The sequence below is a fragment of the Dasypus novemcinctus genome, chromosome 23, assembly GCF_030445035.2.
Source record: "Dasypus novemcinctus isolate mDasNov1 chromosome 23, mDasNov1.1.hap2, whole genome shotgun sequence".
NCBI classification, from domain to species: domain Eukaryota; kingdom Metazoa; phylum Chordata; class Mammalia; order Cingulata; family Dasypodidae; genus Dasypus; species Dasypus novemcinctus.
The window spans coordinates 66,322,457-66,344,016 of record NC_080695.1 but is presented as its reverse complement, the minus strand read 5'-3'; the positions used below and the strand labels follow the sequence as shown (position 1 = coordinate 66,344,016).

Sequence of the window (21,560 nt, the reverse complement as noted above, 5' to 3'; positions counted from 1 at the left end):
TTGCTACAAGGAGATGTGACCCAATGCTTCTAGATCTTTTGGTCCTTCAAGAGAAGGCGTAAATCCAATTTGACACGAAATGCCTCTCTTTTAAAATACTAAGCTTTTGTTTACACCTTGCAGGCAAATCATCTGCATCATAGCCCCCAGCGTTACCATCCTCATCCTTCTCCTCCTCATCCATGGAATGGATTTGGTCCATGAGACTGCAGTTGTTTCCATGGGCCAATAGCTTCCAGAAGGCAGAGAGTTGTCTTCTCAGGGCTCCCCTCCTCTCCTGTGCACCACCCAGCATTTCTATTTCTCTCTTCTTCCCATGCTTACACAGATGTTTGGATTTGGGAAGCTGACACTCAGAGGGGCTGGTGATGGATAGAGTGATTCTGGTGTTCACTCGTAGGATCTGGGGGAAGGGGAGGCAGTACCTGGTGGCTGGAGAAGAAACACTTCAACCTGGGAATGGAGGATAGAAATTCACAATGGAGAAGGATGTGTCACAGTGGAAGGTGGAGGAAGGCATGATAAATTTTTACGGGGAGAGGGATGTGACGGAACTATCAAAGGCTGGCAAACATAAAACAAGACGACAACCTGTTGATGGACATCCCTGACAACAGGACAAGAGGCACCACGGGGCACCAGGAGAGCTGAGAAGCAGGTGAAGAGGTAGTTGGGGACACAGTGGAGCATGCACTAGCCATTTCACGACGTCAGACTTCCCGAGTGTGGGATGAAATGTGCGTTCTAGACCAGGAGTCAGCACACGATAACCTGGGAGCCAGATCTGACCCTTGACCTGTTTTTTGTATGACCCCCGAACTAAGAATGGATTTTATACTTCTAAATGGTTGAAAAAATCAAAAGAACAATGTTATTTTGTGGCTTGTGAAAATTCTGCTCCCGTAAATAAAGTTTTATCAGAGCTCATTCACTTACCTATTGTCTTTGGCGGCACTGGGGCCACAGTGACAGATTAAAGTAGTTGTGACAAAGGCCACAGCACCAAATAGGTCATTATCTGACCATTTACAGAAAGCAGTTTGTCAACCCCCGCCTTAGACCGGATGCCTGTGATGGCCAGAATAGACAATTATAATACACAGCTTTCTTTTGAATTCGGTCCATTTCAAAGATCTACCTTGCTTCCTACCCACTTCTAGAAATTTCTCCCCTCCCCTTCCATGCTTTTAAAGTTCCTGCACCATACCATGTGAGTAAAGCACACACTAATTGTTGGGAAGCCAACCATTTACCATGAACCTTGCGCATCCGTCACTGAGAATGCAGATACACAGAATGTAGCACCTGCCTTCTAGCAGAGGGAGTGGATTAGAGAAGAAAGAGTTAGAATCGATGAGTACTAAGTGCTTCCCATTTGGGAAAACACACCCTGTGTTTGGAACAAGAGGTTTTGTTTAGTGGTGGTTGTTATTTGTATATATCTCTTGTTATTTCAAAATGTATTTGAGGTGGGTTTAGAACAAGAATCCATTCAATGTGATTCCGATAATATAAATGCAATCATATATGACAATCAGAGAATCAGAGACGATGTCAGGAACAGTAGTAGGAACTGGACGTACACAAGGAAGACAAGAACACCAATATTAAGGTAATAAAGGTCTAAAAACTGGATAGATTTGAATCTCATATCTGATACTGAGCTTCCTGGCAGTCAAAGAGAAAAGGGTCACAAAGCAGTTAGCCTTATTTTCAGAGACAGGATAGGGTACCCTCACTTGGGAGCAGTAAAATTTTGGGGAAGGGAAGGGAAGGGAAGGAAGAAGGGCAGGGGGAATGGAAGGGAAGCTATCCTCTTCAAAAATATAACTATATATTTCTATGTCCTTTATGCAATGTATTTCTTTTTTCTCTCTAACTGAAATCATCAGAATCTTTAATAAAATCAGTATGTGTAGTGACAAATATAATAATCCATTGTATTTAGGCACCTCTTCCATTTCCAAAACACTCCTCCAAGTTTATTCATTGATGCACTTGTGGGATAGAAAGTGTTACTGTTACCTCTTTCTCTCTTTCTGGAAACTCACAGGCTAAATGTGTACATTTCTGGCCTAAGTGACTGAATTAAGTTTCCTGCCCCTAGTCCAATGCCCTTTCCTCTTTACAACACTGAAGAGACAGAATGCAATCTGACCCAAGCCTTTCCAGAGTAACTGATAGCTCTCCCCACCCGTGACTCCAAAAGGGAAGCAGGGCCTTGGAAAACATGTTGGTGGCATGGTGAAGTTTCTGTCCTCGCTGGTAACTTCTCAGAAACGCAGTGTTGAAAGACACAGTCAAAAGCTAAAGTTAGAAACAGTATCAGGCTGTTAAGTCAGAGGGGTCAGCTTGCAGCTGTTACGAGAGCCTTCGGAATTGTACAACGTGGCCGCTTTGATGCATGAGAATCAATTACAGAGAAACCTTGTCAAGATGGCCAAAATTCAGCCTTAAATAATTGAATTCTCTGCCAAACGCTGTCCACTGTCGTTATCTAGAAATGTAATTATGCAGCTAAATCAAGCAACTAAAATTAGTGTAGTGTAAAAACACCTTGGCCATCTAAAAGTGGAGGAATTGACATTTGGATTTAGAAAAAGCCAATAGTTGAATACGTTTGCGTTGTTTGAAGCCCTCCCTGTTTTGACAAAATCTATATTGTGTGTCCTGTTTGCAGCTGGAGGTGGAATGTGGCAAGCAGATGTTTGTTTTGAAGGTGATTTTCAATTATTCCTAGACCTTGAGCACTATTCAGGTGGACCCACTTCATCAGATTTGCACATGTTGCCCTCAAAATTGTGGAACTCTAAACACACCCACATGCTTTCCTAGTATAAAGATGAGAACAGTGACGATTTGAATGTTATCTGTGCCTTCAATCTGAAACCAGAGATGTGTCTCTACCAACCACTAAGCCTAAGATAAAGATGACTAAGAGCCCGCCGTATTGTACCTGATGACATGATGCCAAGTATTATCAAGTACTGTGTCAGTCCAGGAATCTGCAAGGACTTGATTTAAGGATCACACAACCCTAAGCAGTAGGGACCATTATTATCTCAATTTTCTAAATGAGGAAACTGGGGTTCAGAGAGCCTAAGTAACCCATTCACGGTCACTCAGCTAGTATTTGGGACACCCGTGTCAGTGTGCTTCCAATTCATTTCAGCTCTTAGGAATTTATCTGTTACAATAAAACATATCCAAAGCAATCATCTGAGTATTTTCAAACATCAGAAAGTTTTGAAATATTTCTTTGAATGTATTCCTCATCCATCGTTTTGGTGCCCATCAGGTATATCTTTAAACTCTGGGGAGAGGGAGATCTCTCTTAATTGGAAACTCATGGTGTAGTATATATTAATATATGCATAGTTAATACAATATATGACATACATATTAATATATAGTGTATTGCATACATAGTTTAAAGCTCAATGGTAAAGAATATCTTTAAAAATATAAAAAAAGTCACATGAAATTCTATTGCAGAATGTGATACTGTGATGAGTGAAGTGTGGTGCTTAGGAATTAAGTTTGGAAAGGTATTCCTAGGCCAGCTCTGCCTCTTACAACCTGGAAACTGAGCCTCATTTCCCATTTGTTCATAGCAATGATAATAGGACCTACTCCACAGGGTTGTTGGGATAATGAGATTATAGAATATGTGTGAATTATTTACCTGAGTCTCCACGCATAGCTCACACTATGCAAATATTAATATTAACTGGTAATATTATTACATCTTTCACAAATTACTCCTTTAAAATTGATATCAGAGGAAGGGAGGGAGAGAGAGTGAGAGGGAATAACAAACATTGTCTAATTCTATTATTCTATTTTGATCAATACCAAGCCAACCCACCTCCACATACTTAAACTGAGTTTGCCAGCTGATAATCTTTTCAATCCACAATTCTCTTTTTATTTTTTTCCCTGTCTCTAAAAATCCAATCTAAAAAGCCAGTCTCCTGCCTTTTGGCCAGATTCATTAGGAAGAGCCCAAATCTCCCAGGCTCTCTGTCACTCAGTCCCTTCGTCCCTCTCTCACTCATTCTCTCTGAGAACTAAATTAATGAAGAGTATTTGGTTAGTCATGTTAGGCAAGCTGTTCCCAAAATAGCACCTTCCATTTTGGTAGCTTCAACTTCGCAGCTGCTGTGGCTCTCCGTCGTCTGGGAAGAAAACTTTCACATTAAGAGTTGCTGATGTGGATTTTCTTTCTCTCCCCTCTCGGCGTTGATGAGCGCTTGGCTCCTGACAGAAGCGATTTGGCTCTCGGCTTTGTAGTTCGGAAGAAGAGTCGGGTCTATAGATTTCTTTTCCCCTAACTCTCGATTGATGTGTTGAGCTTCCGAGGGACTCAGACCCCTCCTGTGAGCATGTTGTCGTCTCAAGGCGTCCTCCTGCACCCCTATGGGATGCCCATGCTTATCCCAGCGGCCACCTACTTCCCCGGACTGACGCAGGTAATTCAAGGCCTTTGCCGGCGAGCAACTGAACTCCAGAGCGCTCGGAGTCATAATTGGAATTTTTATGGTTGAGAAAGTAAACACTTTTAATACAGGAAAAAGCCCTCGTGTAGTCAGTGGGAAGACAGTAGGAAATCAAAAAGATGGATCACCCTAATCTGACTATTGACATCTCTCATGGCTGAATAAATGGTGTAGTTGAGCTATATTTGCTTGTATCGATCGGGCTGCTGTTTAACATTCATACCTCTACTTCGGGAGGGTGACCACGGGGCAAAGGATTTGCTCTCCTCCCAAGCTTTCTGTGGGGCTCAGCCTCCCAGAGCAGATCATGAGGCAAAGTGACTTATCAAGAGGTGGCTCGGTTAAGAGTTTTAACCCAGAAAATAGGGGGAGCATGAAATATGCATTAATTCCTATGTTCTCCTTCACATGGAATGTCTATTTTCATCAGTGGTTCTTGTTGTGTGTTTTTGGTCTGACTTGAGTGGTGGCACTGAGGCAAAAATGAAAGCTCTATTAATAGTTATTTTTTATGAAGTTCAGAGATTATTCTAGGCATCTCCTATCGCCTGCTTACCTCTTAACGATGGCAAGAAAGTGGAGAATTGAGACGTGTGCTGGTTTGCCATTAATTCAGTGATAGGATCAAATGCTAATAAGAAATTTGGGGCTTTTTTTGTCCCTATAAATTTGTCTTTTTAAGCAAGCTTTGACTTCTGTGTATTTGCCTAAAGATCTCTGTGGAAAGCTCACACCTAGTAGTGAACAGGGTCATGTGATGTAGGAAACTCAAGTGGCTTTGTGTGTGTGTATGTGCTTATGTTTTGTTAGTTATTAGTTTTATTAGTCTGTGTGTTCTTTCACCTTCAACGCCGTTCCCCTGCACTCATATTGAAAACATTCTGTGACACCTTAGCTCATTAATTAGAACTTAAGAAGAGGATTCTAGTCAAATATTTTCTTTTTCCTTTTCTGAATGTTGCTTTTACTTCTTGTTAAGGTTTATAGCCATCCAGAGGTGATTCCAAATAACAACAAAATACTCTATCAGCCTGGATTTATGGCCATTGCTCAATTTGGAGACTTCTCACTATACTTGATGTTAGAAATAAATGGACTTCCTTGGGACTGTCTCTTATGGAAATCATTCCATCATTGCTGGCATAAGCAGCCCAGGGTGGCTTGTTTTGTTACCTCTGAAGTAGGACTCAGTGGCAAATTGGAAGGCAACAGGCCTTTTGCTTTTGTTGGAAACTTGGGGTGAAGGTTGGCCATTGGAATTTCGGTTAGACCCTCTGCCACCCCATCCGATAAATAATTACAGGCAAATTGTGCCCTTCGCTCTATGCTGATTGATGCTGAAATTGCTTTTGAAAGTTCTCATAAGTTCCTGTTATAGATTAAGTGCCGGTGTAGGAAAAATAACGGCACCAACTGAAATGGGTGAATGTAATCAGGTTTAATGGACTCGAGAGCTTGTTGGGAATTAAATAACTATCGATTTGCTGGAAGGTTGCTGTCATTATGAAATGCCACTCTGGATGCATTGCCCGAGTGATAGATGAGAAGACACAAGGGCCAGATGAAAAATTTGGGAGGACCTGTTTCTAAACTCTTTGTAGAATGTTTAAGCAATGCATTCAGTTATTTGGGGAAAGAACAGGTGAGTTTCACTTGAAAATTTTAGCCTGATCATACTTTGCTTTCCCAAGTGACGCCTCTGATAACTAGTTACCCATAGTCAGCAAAGCAATGTAGCGGAAACCTCTAGACCAGACAAGCTGCTGGGACATACTTTATCCTCTTCCTCCTCCACCCCAGTGGAACACACTGGAAGGCTCTGGACAGAGAGAGACTATCTTTATTTCCATTTTGCTGGGATTTTTAGCCCCTGTCATTTACCCATCAGCATCAAGTAATTGCAATCACCTACTGCAGTAACATCTGGGAGAACAATGCAAAGAGAGAAAAATGGTCACACTTGGGCACACACTCTCCTCTCAGCTGATGGTCCAGATGCCAGCTGCCCTGCATCCCAGCAGACTAAACCAACTTGCTTACCAGTTCTTGACCTTGTAGGCTTCTTCCCAACCCCTCAACACCCAAGGGCTTTCCTAGAGAGAACTCAGGTGCCATGGGCACCTTTATTAATGACAGCAACGAGAAATTAAAATGACCCAAAAGAATGAGTGTGGATTCCATCGTAGGTAGTAAGTTCTCTGTGATTGGGAATGTTCAAGCAGAACCATAGCAGTCACTTGGAGGGGTTATTGTGTCAGAGCTCTAGATAACCTTTCAAGGTCTTTCCAACCTCAAGAGCCAACTATTCTATGGTAGAATGACTTCCTTTTTCAAAGTTTTTTCCAGTGCTGCTTTTTAATTCAGGTCAGCATTGCCCTGTTGTCATACAGTCAGTTAAAGAAAAAATAAATAAATAATTTTCCAGATACTGTCAGAAGCTTTAAGATAGCACCTTCCTAATCCTGCAAGACAGTGAGTAGAGGTATTCTCAATAGTTCTAGCGGAGTTACTCACACAGGGTCTTTTGTTCCAAGAGTAGATGCAATTGTTACCACCAACCCCATCCTCCACTCCATGGGAAAGACAGCATCTTTAACTTATTGGACCCACTGAACCCATTATCTTCTCTGATGTCTAAACTTGTTGAATATACACCCAAGTAGATAGTTTTGGGCTTGGGCTGCGTATGTGTGTGTTTCTCTGGAGATGGAGAGGATTCCAGAATGACTATGGAGGATTGAGCTGAACTAGTTCACACAGTTTTATGGATAAAAAAAAGCAGAAGAGGAAAAAAACAATGTTACATGGCCTGTTATCTAAACACTTCTCATTTCCCCTCGGGGTAGAGCCCAAACTTGGTATCTTTGGATAAGAAGGACCAGTGTATTCCTATTTAACCTGTTTGCATTGTTATGACTCTCCAGTGACACCCTGAATGATTGCTGGATTGTCTCACCTAAGGAGCAAATGAGAGCCAGTCAAGTGTCAAAGTCAGCTTTGAGTCTGGAAGCTTCCCAGATGACGTCCCCATGCCTTGGGCTATGGTTCTATAATTCCAAACAGTATAATCAAAACAATGGCTTTGTAAGTGATTAGCCTGTTGGGGTAGTGTTTGGGTTTGGCTTATGGGTTGCAGGTTGGGCCTACATCCCTCATGCCAGAGAGCTGCCTTATAGATATGTTCCATTGGCCAATTACATCATTCTCCCTTCTGGGATGAATAGCTCCAATCTCATCCAGGTCTTAAAGATGATGAGTGTATTAGTCAGCCAAAGGGGTGCTGATGCAAAGTACCAGAACTGTGTTGGCATTTATAAAGGGTACTTATTTGGGGTAGAAGCTTACCGTCACAAGGCTATAAAGAGAAGTTACTTCGGTCACCAAAGTCTGTTGCCATGTGTTAGAGCAAGATGGCTGCCAGTCTTTGTGAAGGTTCAACCTTCCTCTTCCTCTTACGGCTCCATGGTCCCAGCTACTTCCGATCTCAGCTGTAGGATGGCATAAGGCTTGTCTCTGTCTTTCTGGGGCTTGTCTCTTTCTGGGTTCAGCTACTGTGCTTTCTCCACAAGGCCAGCTATAAACTATCAGGTAAATGACTCACTCTGTTCCCAGGACTCCAGCATCAAAACTAAGCTCTCTCCTCTGCAGTGTCCTTTTCTATGTGCGTGTACTCCCACCAAGGGGGTGGGACTCAATATCCAACTGATGTGGCTGAATCAAAGCCCTAATCTTACTTTAGTCAAGTAAAAAAGTGAAACCTCTGAATTTAATACAATCAAAGGGTATCATGCCCAGAGGAACAGACCAGTTTACAAACATAATCACGTTATCTTTTGGAATTCATCAATAGTACCAATCTGCCACCCTGAGTCAGAAGAGTGTTTTCCTAAATGGAGGAGAGAGTACACAGAGCCTCATTTTCCCCACCGTGCATTTTGTCACTTAGTTATTCTTTCACCACTTACTTATTCTCTATCAGGCACTGTGACGGGGACCCAGAAAACAAAAGTGACTAAGACATGGCCTTTTACCTGTCGATTCAGAGCCTAGTGGAAGAGAACAGTAGATGAACTCAAAAGTATCAGACCACAATTCAGACAGCAAGAAAGAATAATAGGTAACAACTATTCAGTACTTGATATGTGCCAGGCACAGTGCTAAGCATGTAGATTGATTCTCCCAATTTATTCTCAGGATGAACCTAATCAGATTGGGTAATATTGGTTCATCATTCTTTTCTATAATGCAAAATTCCAAATAGTTCTGAAAATCTTTTTTTTGTTGTTGTTTTTTTTTTTGGACGTTTGGTACCAAAACTCATTTGGGAACAAAACTTGAAATGATGTGCAGCTATTTATAGACCTTCTTTATCCTACTTAGTGTGAATATTCATATATTTTGCTGTGGGAATATTTATGTGTTTGATTTCAGGGTGTTGCCCCTGACTGCAGTGAAGGTGTTACATAATTAATCTCTCCACTGAAATACCTCCCACCCACCAAAAAAATTCTCAATTTCAAACTTCAGCTGGTCCCAAGGTTCTCAGGTGAGGAGTGGAGTCCTGAATCATGATTCTGCTTTTGCCTATAAAAAGTACTGAAATGAAAACTTAGAGCAAGGCAACTAGCCCAAGGTGAAAAAGAATGTCAGTGATGGAGCTGAGATTTACCTCTGAGTCTGTTGGACCACCACTCTATCCTTGAGGTATATACATAAGCATGTGTATGGAAACAGGAAAAGAGCACCGGATGTCGGTTTGAGTTGGGGCAGGGATGATTCAAAGGGAAGAGGGGGCATTTGACTTGAGCTGTTAATCATCGGTAGATTCCACATGGGGCGAGCCACGCACAAGGCATTCCTGACAGCAGAGACTTGGGTGAATTCATGGTGTTTTGATGAGACATGGAGGCAGGGCTTCGTGTCTTCTCTGACCCCATTGGCACCATGGATTTTGGTGGTTTGGACAGAGGCTTCAAAGCCAAAAGGCATGTCAAAGGGACCTGGCATGAGTGTCCGAAGTGGGGCTTCTAAGTCCTGAGTCTCTGTGTGTTCCATGTAGGAATGGGCTCTGATATGTGACTCCAGCTCAGGAAGGTCCAGTTTCCTGGATTTGTGTCCATTCATCCTTTGCCATTCTTTCTCTCTAAGATGGTAAACTCTCCCAATGTGTTCCAGATTAAGTACCACAGAGCGAGACATTAGCAGAGAGATGTGTGGTAAAGCCCTCTGATGTGGACAGCACACATAATCAAATCCATCACTTTGGAGTTTGAAGCAGAAATCAGCATGATTGAATATGGTAGGGTATTTTATGAGAGCTCTGCATACACAAATGTAATGATATCAAGAACTATTTTGAGTGTTTGTTTTAACATAGGACCAAGAGTAATCTTCCCATCAGCAAAGTAAATAAACACCTGGGGACTTGCAGGTAATTTGGGTAAATAGTGAACTTTAAAAACAAAATAAAACAAAAAAAGAACTTGTTTTGCTCTGTGGCTGGAGGAGCCATTCCCAGAATTTGATACTGCTGCCCTGTGATTTTATCTGCATGTCTAGAGTGTCTGTTGATGGGGAAATAAATCAGAATGTACACCTGGTATAAATGCTGGTGATGCCATTTACTTTGAAGCCGCTGCATCTTAGTCACTAAGTGACTTTTCCGTGCTGCCAAAGAGGCAGTGTCAACAGCGGACTAAATTAAAGAGTCAGGAAGGTGGCAAAGAGAATTTGGAGTCAAACAGATCCAGGCTGATATATTGGCTCTGGCATTTACTAAGTGTGTGGCCTTGGGCTTGTCAATTAACCTCTCCAAGCCTCTGCTACAAAATGAAAGCAAGAATGCCTACCTTGCAAAGTGGTTGTGAGCTTTAAATGTGACTCATCTCTTTATTCCACAATTAAGTATTGAGTACCTACTGTGTGCCAGGCTGTGAACTAGGAATGGGTGATGAGGCCAAATAGAAAACACGCAGGTCTCTTTTCAACTTGAATCTTCCATTATAATATATGGTAAAGGTATGGCACACACTAGTCTCTTAATGGAAGATAATAAATATATATGACAGGTGTTTATCCAGTACTCATCTTCAAGTGATTAAAAATCCGATCATGTTGGTTAGAGGGGATGAAAAGAAGAGTCCTGGTCAAGCCTCAGGCACAGTTGGATTAGAAGCTCTAACAGCACAAAGATTGTCTTTCTTTACTGCTGCCCAGTGCTTGTCTCTACTTGATTTTCCTGTCCAAGGACACCAGGTCCAAAGGGAGCCAAAAGTATTCCCCTGCAATTCTAGGCTTGGAACCCATCCCATCTTAGAGAGCCTCTTTCCTAAAGGCTGCAGCAAACATTCCAGGTCTACAGGTGGTCTCCTTGGCTTATCTTGGGGACCACGCCCGTCCCTGCGGCAATCATGTCGGCTCTGAGTGACCACATCTCAACCGGGTGCCCCAACCTGGAGCTGGGCTAAGAGTGGAGGGTCAATCAGGGGTTCTTACCAAAGTAGAATGCTGGCAAGGCAAACATCAGGTTCTCATTATTAACAACACTAGTAGCGGAAGTTGCTACAGACATCCAAACATGCTCTTTCTCTCCCCGGCTTGGTGCACACACTCCTCAGGGGAGCAAGTGGTGGCTTTCTGATCTTCATTATTCTGATTGACTGCTACCATTGATCCTATTCACCAGGCCATTGTGCTGCTGTTTCGTTCACTGTGCTTCTCCATTCATGATTAGATTTACCTAAGGCAGATATGGCAACTTTGCCCAGCATCATCCCACCTAAATTAATTGTATTCTTGCCTCCCACAAGGGTAGGTTTGGAGATTTCTTGCTTTTTTTGCAGGGACAACAGCCTGATCTGGAGGAGGCCAGGCAATCTGACAAGGACATCGAGCAATGCACTATTCCAGGGAATATTGGGTTTCTCAGACCATGGAACCACATCACTTCTCTTTATATTAGCCACCCGTAAATAAATATATAAATAGATGTGAGTAAAAGCCCTGCAGTTATTAAATTTGAAATAGTTTGGACCTTCCATCCTTCCAAAGCACTTGGAGAAGCTAGCAACTTGTCCCATTCTGTTTTATTGAATTGCACTTTTTGAAATTAAAAGATTAAAGGGACACTGTCAATCCCTCCTGATTAATATCAGTCCTATAAAAAGGATGTGTTTCTGCAGCAGCCGCCTGTCATTTTGATCATTTTCAAGGCATGCTATATCAGCAAGTATGCTTTTTATAATACATTGGCATGGGGCACTCAGGGCTGGAGAGCGCTGCAGGTTTCACACTCTGCTTTGCTGCCTTGGTGTTCAGCAATCTGAGCCTTTGATGGCAAACCAGAGCCCCCTCCCTGTCTTTTAAAGGTTGTTTTGAGTAAGTGCTTTTCCAGGGTGATTTATGATGGAGACGCTGACACCTATTTATGTTTCACTCCTGTCTAAAGATAGACCTATCAAGCATGCATCCCACCAGCATGCAAGGAGCCAACAGGTCCACTTAATTAGCTGTTGAACCTTAAGAGGTATCTAGAAATATTGAACTTAATACTCTACGGGTCTTTCCTCTGGGTCACTTGGACCCTCGTCTTCTGCGATGGCTGGTTTCTAGCTTGAGTTCCTCAGGCTTGTCAATAAACGTTGGGGAGAGAGACTCAGTGAAATTCATTTATTCATTAAAATAATTGTTTATTGATCATGTTCTCTTCCAAGTTCCGGAGATATTGAGATGACTAAGACCCAGGCTGTGTTCTCAGAGAAAGCTCAGAGGGCCACAGCATTGGCAATAGTCAGGCGCTAAGCACAAGTGCTGGGAGGGAGACTCCTTGTCTTCTCTCCCACCCACTCTAGTACTGTGTCTTCACTGCCGGTGGTGGCCCGGGCTGTCCCCAGTCCCAGGAAGTCAACCTCCTGTAGACAGGTTCTTCGTCCTTTCCAAATGAAAGGGTTTCTGGTATTCCAGGGGACAAAGGGTGTTTTCCAGAGGGCATGATGGTGGTGGAGGCAAGAGCTAAGTCTCTGAAGCAGTGGCCAGCTTTGCCCCCACCCTGCAATGCATCTGGCTCAGGAAAATACTCCATGGAGCTCAGAGCATCCATGGATGTGGGGGAAGGTAGCCCCCTTCTGATGTTAGTTTTCTTCCACTTTCAAATCCACCTTGGCTGCAAGGTAGTGGGGGATTTGGGGACTGAGGAGGCAGAAGACTTGTGAATTCCAGATTGTTCCCACAAACAGGTCTCTGGAGAGCTGGATGAGTCCACACAGCTGAGGAACAAGGACAGGAGAACCTGAGTCTTGCCATAAACCTCTCTCTGACCTTGGACAAGTTGCTTGACCTCTCTGAGCTTCCCTTTCCTCATGTGTAAAATAGGAGTAATGCCTCCCAAGGTCATTATCAGGGTTAAAAGAGCTCCAAAGTGATCACACCCATTTTTTTTGCAAGGGACATGTTTAATCCAGGTTGAGTGCTAAGAACTGGGCTTTACGATCCAACCAGTTGGCGCTGGCTTCTTGGCCCCTGTGCGATCTGACGCTTCATTCTCCAGCTTCCATTGCCTCCACTTCCCAGTGGAGGACTGTCGCACCCACCTCAAGCGGGAGTCCTGGGAATTTGGTGGGATGATGTTCTCAAAGCACCTAGAACTGCTCTCCATTCCTTGCAGGGATCCCATAACGGATGGCTGTCGTGGCTGCTTTTTTCTCCCTAATTTCTCTATTTGCTACACTTTTTTTAAAAACACTTATTTTATTAAAGTTAATAGATCACAAAGAACATTACAATAAAAAACATTAAAAAAACATAAAAAACATAAGAGTTTCCCATATAACCCACTCCCTACTCTCCCATCCTATTTGTAAATTGTATTTTTTAAAGATAAAGACATCACACAAAAAAAGTTACATTATAAAACATAAGAGGTTTCTGCATACCCCTCTTCCCCCCATCCCACTCCTCCCACACCAACAACCTCTCCCATTATTGTGGCACACTCATCACACTCGGTGAACACATTTTGGAGCACTGCTGCCCCACATGGATAATAGTTTATCCTGTAGTTCGCACTCTCACCCGGTACATGCGGGTAATGGCAGGATATACAAAGTCCAGCATCTGACCCTGCAATATCACTCAGGACAACCCAAAGTCCCAAAAATGCCCCTGCATCACCTCTCTTCTACCCTCTCCCTGCCCTCAGCAACTACCATGGCCACTTTCTCCACCTCGATCCTACAATTTCTTCTATTACTAGTCACAATAGTAGCGTAGTAGAATATCAGTAAGTCCACTCTGATCCATATTCTATTCCTCCATCCTGTGGACCCTGGGATGGTGATGTCCACTCCACTCTAAATCAAGAAGGGGCTTAGATTCCACAAGGATGATGGATGCAATTCCTCTGCTTGAAGCTATAGGCACTCTTGGTTCCCTGGTGTGGTGGTTGACCATCTTCGCCTCCCTGTTAGCTGGCCTGGGTAAGTCCAATGAACCAGAGAGTAGGAGTCACCACTCTGCTGAGGCTCAGGGCCCAGCTGGCACATGGGCAGTCCAGAGATTCAAGTCTTCTGAGTATGCACCATCCCTAGCGCCAACCACAGGTTCAGTAAAATACACTTTCTTTTTCATGCATGCTAATGCTCTGGGTTTAGGGGCAGGCACCTGCACCTTTTTACCTCTCTGTTCTCACTTCCTGATGGAGATTCTGGTGATCAGAGATTCATGTGTTTGCTGCCTCTGGGCAGAGTGGGATGCAATCAAGGAGCTTGGTGGAAGAAGGAACTACATGCCATGCGTGGGGGTTGGCAGCCTTGGCCCATGGCCTTGGGTGGCCTGAAGTTCGCCTGCACCGTCCCCTCTCCCACTCCTTAAGCCAGTAGCCTGGGAGCTGAGGCTGCTGGGCACACATGAAGGAGGGTGGCGTCTTTGCCCAAATACTTGTCCACTTGCTCCAGCAGGGCATTCTGTGGCTGGAGCTGGGGCTGGGGCATGGCTTTTGGAAAGAAGTAACAGCCCCTTCCTCTCCCCTCCATGTGGCCACAGCCTTCTGGGGACTGACTCTTTGGGACCGCCCACACGCCTGTTCCATGCAGCTCCTGGCACACTGTGGGCGCTTAATAAATGTTAAATATTAAGAATAGCTCCCATCTGTCAGTGCCCAGTGGCAGTCAGCACAAGACTGCTGACTTGGACGGGGCCGCCCGTGGGGCCTCCTGGGGGGACACGCAGCTCCACGCAGCCTTGAGGTCCTGCCGACGGGCACCGGGTTTACCCAACCAGCTGCTGCTGAGAATCCGGGCAAGTTCATTATCGGTGCGGATGACTGCTCTGAGCCCCAGGGCTACCACGTCGCTGGGGCAGGGAGGAGACCCCAGTGTGCACAGACAGCCCTGCCCGGCTCCTCCTGGGCACCTGGGCTGGGGGAGTGCTGAGGTTGAAAGGGGGTGAAGGCTCTGCCCTCTGAGCAGGCGTCGTCCTAAATGCATACTTCCCTCGTGTTTGTGGGAGAAAATGCCTACCGGGCTTTTTGCAGTTAGTTACAGGAGCAACGGCAGCTGCTTGTCTTCCTGCATTTGGAGGTGGCTCACCTTCAGACTCTCACTGGAGCATTCGAGTCCCTCCAGTGGCTCACTGAGGTAGCAGGGTCTATCCAGCGTCTAACTGGAGTACTCTCTTCTTGAGAGGGGAACGCAGGCGAAAGGAGGGCAGTATCGATGGGAACATGGATGCTGGAGGCAGACGACCTGATCATCTCCTGACTCCGTCACTTGCTACCTGGGTGACCTTGAGCCTGGTTCTGACCTTGTCTCAGGCGGGTTGTTGATGTAGGGTCCACGGAGCAACCCCTGGCATAGAAAGTCCCTAGTGAATGCATTCGCAGTATTTCCAAGCACGCAGCACCATCACCACAGCAAACAGCGCAACTCGACGACAGAAGCGGCTCTGGGCGCGGGGCAGGACTGTGTATGGTCTGAGTGGGGCAGCTCCAGGGCCAGCTGCCAGGCTGTCTGCTGTGCCTCCTTGGGACAGTTCCTAACCCACTCTGTCCTTCAGCTTCTTCATCTGTAAAATGCACATGGTTGAAGCACCTAAATCCATGCTACAGTCTCCTCCTCCACTGGGTGTGGGAAATACCAGTGTTGTTTTTGAAGATCGAGTAAATACCCATAAAGTAATTATAACAGTTCCTAGCATATAACAAGAGCTCATTCAAGGCTAGATATATTATTATCACCACTACTACTAGTGTGTAATGTAACAAGTATACATTAAAAATCATTGCACTATATATTATAATATACGCTATAATAAATAGGTTATATATTACAAACTAGATTATGATGAGGATGATTTCTATTATTTGCTACTGGTCTGGTCACACCCCTGGGGACTTTGGGTAAAATATTTCTGCTCCTCAAAACCATCTGGAATGACTTTGCTCTTAAGAGGAAACTGAGGCTCCGTCGAGTAAAATAATCTTCCCCAGCTCCCCCGGGGAAGAGCTGGGCTCTCGGCCCAGCAGGCGGGCTCTAGGGCCATCGCTCCATGCTTGGTGCAGTTGTTCCATCCTCTGCGGGGAATGGCCCTGTCTGTCACCCCAACAGGCTGTTCTAGGTGGAAGGCTAACGCGACTTTGTGCTGCTGTCATCTCTGATCAGTTTTTCCTCCCTCCGTCTCCCAGCTCTCTGCTGGGAGGTTCCCGGTGGAAGCCTCCCTCCTTGGGGAGGAGATCAAAATGTGGGACAGGCGGTGACAAAGGCGGACGGGCGACTGCCCAGGACATGGCGCATGTGGCTTTGTTTACAAGACTTTCTTTTTGGTTATCAACATCTAAGCCTCTTGGAAACATGCTTTCCCTTTTCCCTTTAAACACGAATCAAGTAATGTTCCCAACACACAGTCTGTCAAACATGTCAGTTACTCCAGGGGCCGCGGACAGCTTGCAAGCGGTGTCTCCTATTGTTCCTGTGGTGGCGTGTTCCTTCTCCCTTCGACAGCTCCGCATTTGTCCTGGTGAGAGGTGTAAACACTGAGGTGCCTGGTCTCTGGGCGTTTTTGACAGAGACGGCGGAGCTGACACCGGTGGCCCGGCGACCGTCTCGATAAGGCTTGCTCTTTGGGCAGAACAGAGACTGGGCACGTGGGCAGCCCCGTGTTTGCCCGCAGTGTTTTCCAGGAACTGGGGTGGGGGCTTCGGGACTCTAATGAGCTGGGGGTGTGTCGCACACCTGGCGTTTTGGCAGGCTGCCCCATTGTGACTTGGTGGAGGGCCTCGGCAGTGCTTGCCAGAGGGCCTGAGATGTGGGGGTGGGGGGCCAGGCAGACGTTGGAGGGGCTCACCCACCATGCTGACTGCCAGCCAGCGGCCGCCGGGCTCCGCTGACACCCGGTCCTGCCCCGGTCTGCGTTGTCGCGGATCGGAGCCCCCACTTGCTGCGTGGCAATGAGGTGGCCTGGGGAAGGAGGCGAAGTCACCCGTTGCTGAGAGCGATGAGGAGCATATGGAGCTCCTATTTGTCCAAACGGTTGTGGGGTTGGGGGTGAGATGCTGTCTGCGTGTGTGTTTTCTTTAGTGTTTGTTCTAGCAAGTCAGAGCCTCACCAAGGAACACGCTGTTTAGTTCCCTCCGGGGGCTGTGGGGGCCTGTGGTTGATGACACATTCCAAGTTTGGACGTGTCTCCTTCTCTTCTCCCCGGCTTCCTCATGTGCTGGCCTGGGCTCTCAATTCTCAATCACAGGGGAGAGCAAGCCCCCCGTCCTCCTGGGCAGGGGAGTGTTCTTCTGCCATCGCGGTCTATGCAGCAGGGGTCTTGTGGATGATGTCATGGTGTATTTAGAGCCTACCGTATGGCCCAGGAGCATCTGTTCCATTCATGGCTCTGTGTTCTCTGCTCCAATAACAGAGAGAAGTTGAACTGAGGACTGTTTGTGGGCTGAAGGAGGACAGATGAGCTCCACCATTTTGAATGCCGAGAAACCAAAGATGGTTCTTGAACGTGGGTGTTTTTGATAAGATTCCTTTGGCTGAGGGAACAGAACTTGATTCTGGCTAGCTTAAGAAGAAATAGGTAGGGTATTTATCTTTTTATTGCTGTTGAGCTATCACACGTAAACAGTGGAAGAACCTCTTGGACTCAAAGGAAGATGAGGGGAAAAAATAAGCTACAGGAAGGACAGGAGGAAGTACAGATGAGGGACCTTAGCAGGCAGATTTTATGGACCTTCTCTCTAGGTTGGTGCTACTCAACTAGGGCAGTGTGTCCTGTTGGTGTATTTGGTAGTGTCTGGGGACATTTTTGATTGTCCCAACTGGGGGAAGGGGTGGTATTGGCATCCTGCAGTTATCTGGCTAAAGGTGTCAATCGTGGCAAGGTCGAAAAAGCCTGCTCCAGGCTGTCGTACCATGGACTCAGCTACAAAGACCACCAACGTCTGTGTGTGTCTATTCAAGTTGCAAATTCCCAAGAAAGGATTCAACCTGGGGTATTTTACATGTCAATTACCAGATCCATGAAATGTGTCTTAAACCCCCAAATACTCAGCACCCACCCAGTGCATTGGTGAGCAGTCCTGAGAAAAGGGGAGTTTGAGATTGTTGTGAGTCAGGAAGCCATCCCAAAAGATGTGTCTTACAGGGTCCATTCATCACTTTCTGGGGACACCCAGAGCTGCCTGCCTCCAGGAAGGGGTCCCTCTCAGAAAGCAGCCAACTTGTGTTAATCTAGAGTTAAGATTATGACCTCTTTCTTTGACTCCTTTTCAACAGAAAATGCATTAAAAATAATTGTTACTCATTTTTCCAATTATAAAATTAAAGCAGGATAAATTCCAGATAAAAACTGGAAATCATAAAACTACAATATAGATACATACACATACATAATAATCCATCATCCAGAAATAACCACTACAAACCACTGTGTGGAAAGACTACAAGTCTTTCCCCTGAAGCTATACTTTCTTCCAAAAAAAAAAAAGTCCCCACACTCTCATCCTATATGTAAAGATTTGTGTCACTTGCAGCCAATTTCATTTTTTAATTAAAACTTTAAAACTAAATTTCTTAAATTTAGGAATATTCCTTTTGTCAGGTACATAAAGATGAGGGCAGTATCTTAAAATCAAAAGCATATTCTATGTGCTGCACACCTGCCTCCTCACCTGCCCCTTCCTTCAACCATAACAACATAGTAACTGATATCATAAGTAAATGGATGACCAGAAAATGACACTATTTAAGTCAGATGGTAAGAGGAAGATGGGGACCAAAGAGAGGGAGCAAAGCAGTAATCACAGGATTAGAGAATTATACAAAAGGGGCACAGAGGTCGGCTGGCTCTGACAACAACGTCGATGTTGTCTGCTCCCAGCGCTCCTTCCAAGCTCATGAAATGGGCTTGGGGACAGTAGAGAGATGAGCTTCCCTTTGTGGAAAAGGAAAATATCATGGCTATGTCCTTGACCGCTGGTATTTACCTACTTACCTATGATTCGAGGAGCAGAGACTGCTGAAGTGCATGCCCATGCTTGGACTAAAACCTGTGTTAGAAGCAAAACTGATCAAGTTATCTTCCAGCCCCTGTCTACCAGGAGCTGAGGCTGGGAGACAGACCAGGCTTGCCTCGTCAGTTTCCATCACTTCTGCCTGAAGATTTCTCTTACAAACAAAACTCATGTCTAAAGCATGAGATCGGTTTTAATTTAAATGACCTCACTTTCTCTAAAAAAATAAATCTTCCTCCTAATTCCCATAAGTCCTAAAAGTATAACATTTTCCCTTTATAGATGGGAGAAAGAAGTCATGGACTGGGTTTGCCGATGTGGTTGGGATGAGGTGACCAGCCAGGCCTTGCCTGAATGTGCATACAAATCAGTTGCTTAACAGTTAATGTCCTTTCCTTTCCATCTCTATGTCTGTCTTCAGACTCTCAGAATAAAATTAAAGGTGGTGACACGCCACGCCTACAGAGGGGATGGATTGGAAACTTAGACATAGCTTGGCTTCCATATGTGTTCACTAATTTAGTAAATATTTGTCAAACTTTAATGTGCACTAGACAATGGGGCTGCAGGTGTGAACAAGGCACAATAGTGCCACATGGCATTTTAATAGGAAAATGCACACAATAACAGGAGTATATAAAATACTGTTAACGCCTATGAAGAAAATAAAATAGGTTACATGAGAGTGACTGAGAGGATTATTTTAGGTAGTTGCAGGAGTGGGAAGAGGTGGAATTTGAGCTCACACCTGACTGGCAAGAAGTGTGTGGTTCTGGGAGAAGAAAGAGACTTCCAAGAAGAGAGAATATGGAAAGGTCCTGAGATGGGGATGAGGTTGACATGTTGGAGCAGTACCAAAAATGGTGACTATGACAGAATATAGTATGTAAAGGGGGAAGAGTTAGGACATAAAACCATGCAGGAAGTTGTCAACCTGATCACATTTGGCCTTCTAGGCCATTGCAGAGAGTTTAGACTTGGAATTAAGAGAGATGGAAAACCACTGGACAGTTTTAAGTATGGGAACGACATGGTCTGATTTTATATTTTCAAAAGATTCCCTGGGAAGCTAGATGGAGAAAGGACAGATGGTCTTCCTAGAGGCAAGGTGGGAAACGGGGAAGAAACGGGGTGTGCAATCCACGTGGAGATTGCCAACACTGTGGGATCCTCAGTTGGCCAACAGAGTATCCACCCCTCATGCCGCCATGTCTTTGATATTCATTGACTGGAGAGTTCTGTGCTGGATGAAGAGAATTTTTTTCCGGGGGATAATCACAATGCTTCTCGAAAGAGAAGCTGAGGTTGATTGGGAAATTGTGGAAGTATATCTCTCTGCATCTGAGGGTCTGGGAATTCGCATTGCTTCAGGAGAGCACAGCATGTGTGTTTAATTAACGACCCAAAATGCATCCAGAGTGAAAAGCAAACCTGCTCGAGCATGAGGGAGCAGTCTCGGGTGCTTTATGAAGTCTTGCCGTACCCGAGCTGTGAGCAGCATCTGGCAAGCCATGTGCTCATGGCCTGCACTTTCCATCACAGGACAGTTTTGTCTTAGGCCTGGCTGATTTTCCCTTTATCCTATCGTAGCAGAAGTAGGGAAGGCCCCTGGGGGGCTGGATCTCTCACTTTTTAAATTTGTGACAATGGAAACAACTTGGGAGTTTGGAAGATTTGGGTTCCAGAGCCACCCCTACCCTATTAGGTTTAATCTTGAATAGGTATTGAGGAGTAAAATAGAGGGAAACATTTGCATGTCAAAGGGTAGGAGAAAGGATCGTTATGCAGTGAGGGAAAGGAGAGGAGAAAGGATCGTTATGCAGTGAGGGGTTAATTCATTCCTTTAGCAATTAATTCTTCAGACATTTATTGAGCCCCTGCTGCATGCTAGGGAGAAAGCTAGACATTAGACACACAATGCTCAAGAAGTCAAATATGATCTCTTCTTTAATGGAGTTTATGATTCCGTGGGGGAAAGAGGCAAAACAAATAGTATAATGCCTACAGCAGCACACTGATTGATTAATTACAGATTGTAGTTAGTGCTGTGATGAAAATGATATAGGAGGGAAGAGAGAGTTATTGGTGGTGAGGTCATCACGGGACTCCTTCACAACCCATGGTGTCTTGAGGTGCCTCCTCCAAGGATCACGCCTCCTCTTTTCTGAGCTTCCTGGGTTTGTCCGGGAGACACTGGTGCTTCACTCTTCCATGCCCTAAATGCACGTGTCCATGGGAACAGCTGACTGCCTGTGGAGCAGAGGAATGTGCTTTTCCAGAGTTTTGGGGCCACCTGTTCCAGGGAGTGCCATGGAAACACACATTCTGTTACTCGATCTTGAGGCCCGGGCAGGCAGTTTTCAGCTGTCAGCAGCTGTCTTCTCAGATCCACTGCTGAGGAGTTCCCAGCCCTAGTAAAAGCCCACTCTGCTTTTTAAGATGTTCTTTGAAGCTGAGAAACAAAGAGGGACTCCTGCACAGTGATTCATGGACATGGGTTCTTAACTTGTGGTGCCTGGAAAGTTTCCCCTCAATTATACGTAAAAATGGGAACATGTGTT

General features: G+C 45.0%; 1 protein-coding gene across 50 annotated transcripts in view; it reads left to right on the top strand.

Annotated features, from left to right (window-relative positions):
- RBFOX1 (RNA binding fox-1 homolog 1) overlaps positions 1 to 21,560 on the top strand; it is a 1,470,157-nt gene that overhangs the window by 1,132,905 nt on the left and 315,692 nt on the right. For 4 of the 50 annotated variants that reach the window (XM_004476321.4, XM_004476316.4, XM_004476313.4 and 1 more), the window contains exon 1: positions 4,302 to 4,472. The exons of 45 other annotated variants lie outside the window; for them this stretch is intronic. In XM_004476321.4, the coding sequence (XP_004476378.1) occupies positions 4,386 to 4,472 (87 nt within the window). In that variant the 5' untranslated portion in view covers positions 4,302 to 4,385. Of the gene's footprint in view, positions 1 to 3,996; positions 4,473 to 21,560 lie in introns of those variants that run through there. One more of the 50 variants, XM_058286510.1, reaches the window with a different exon arrangement.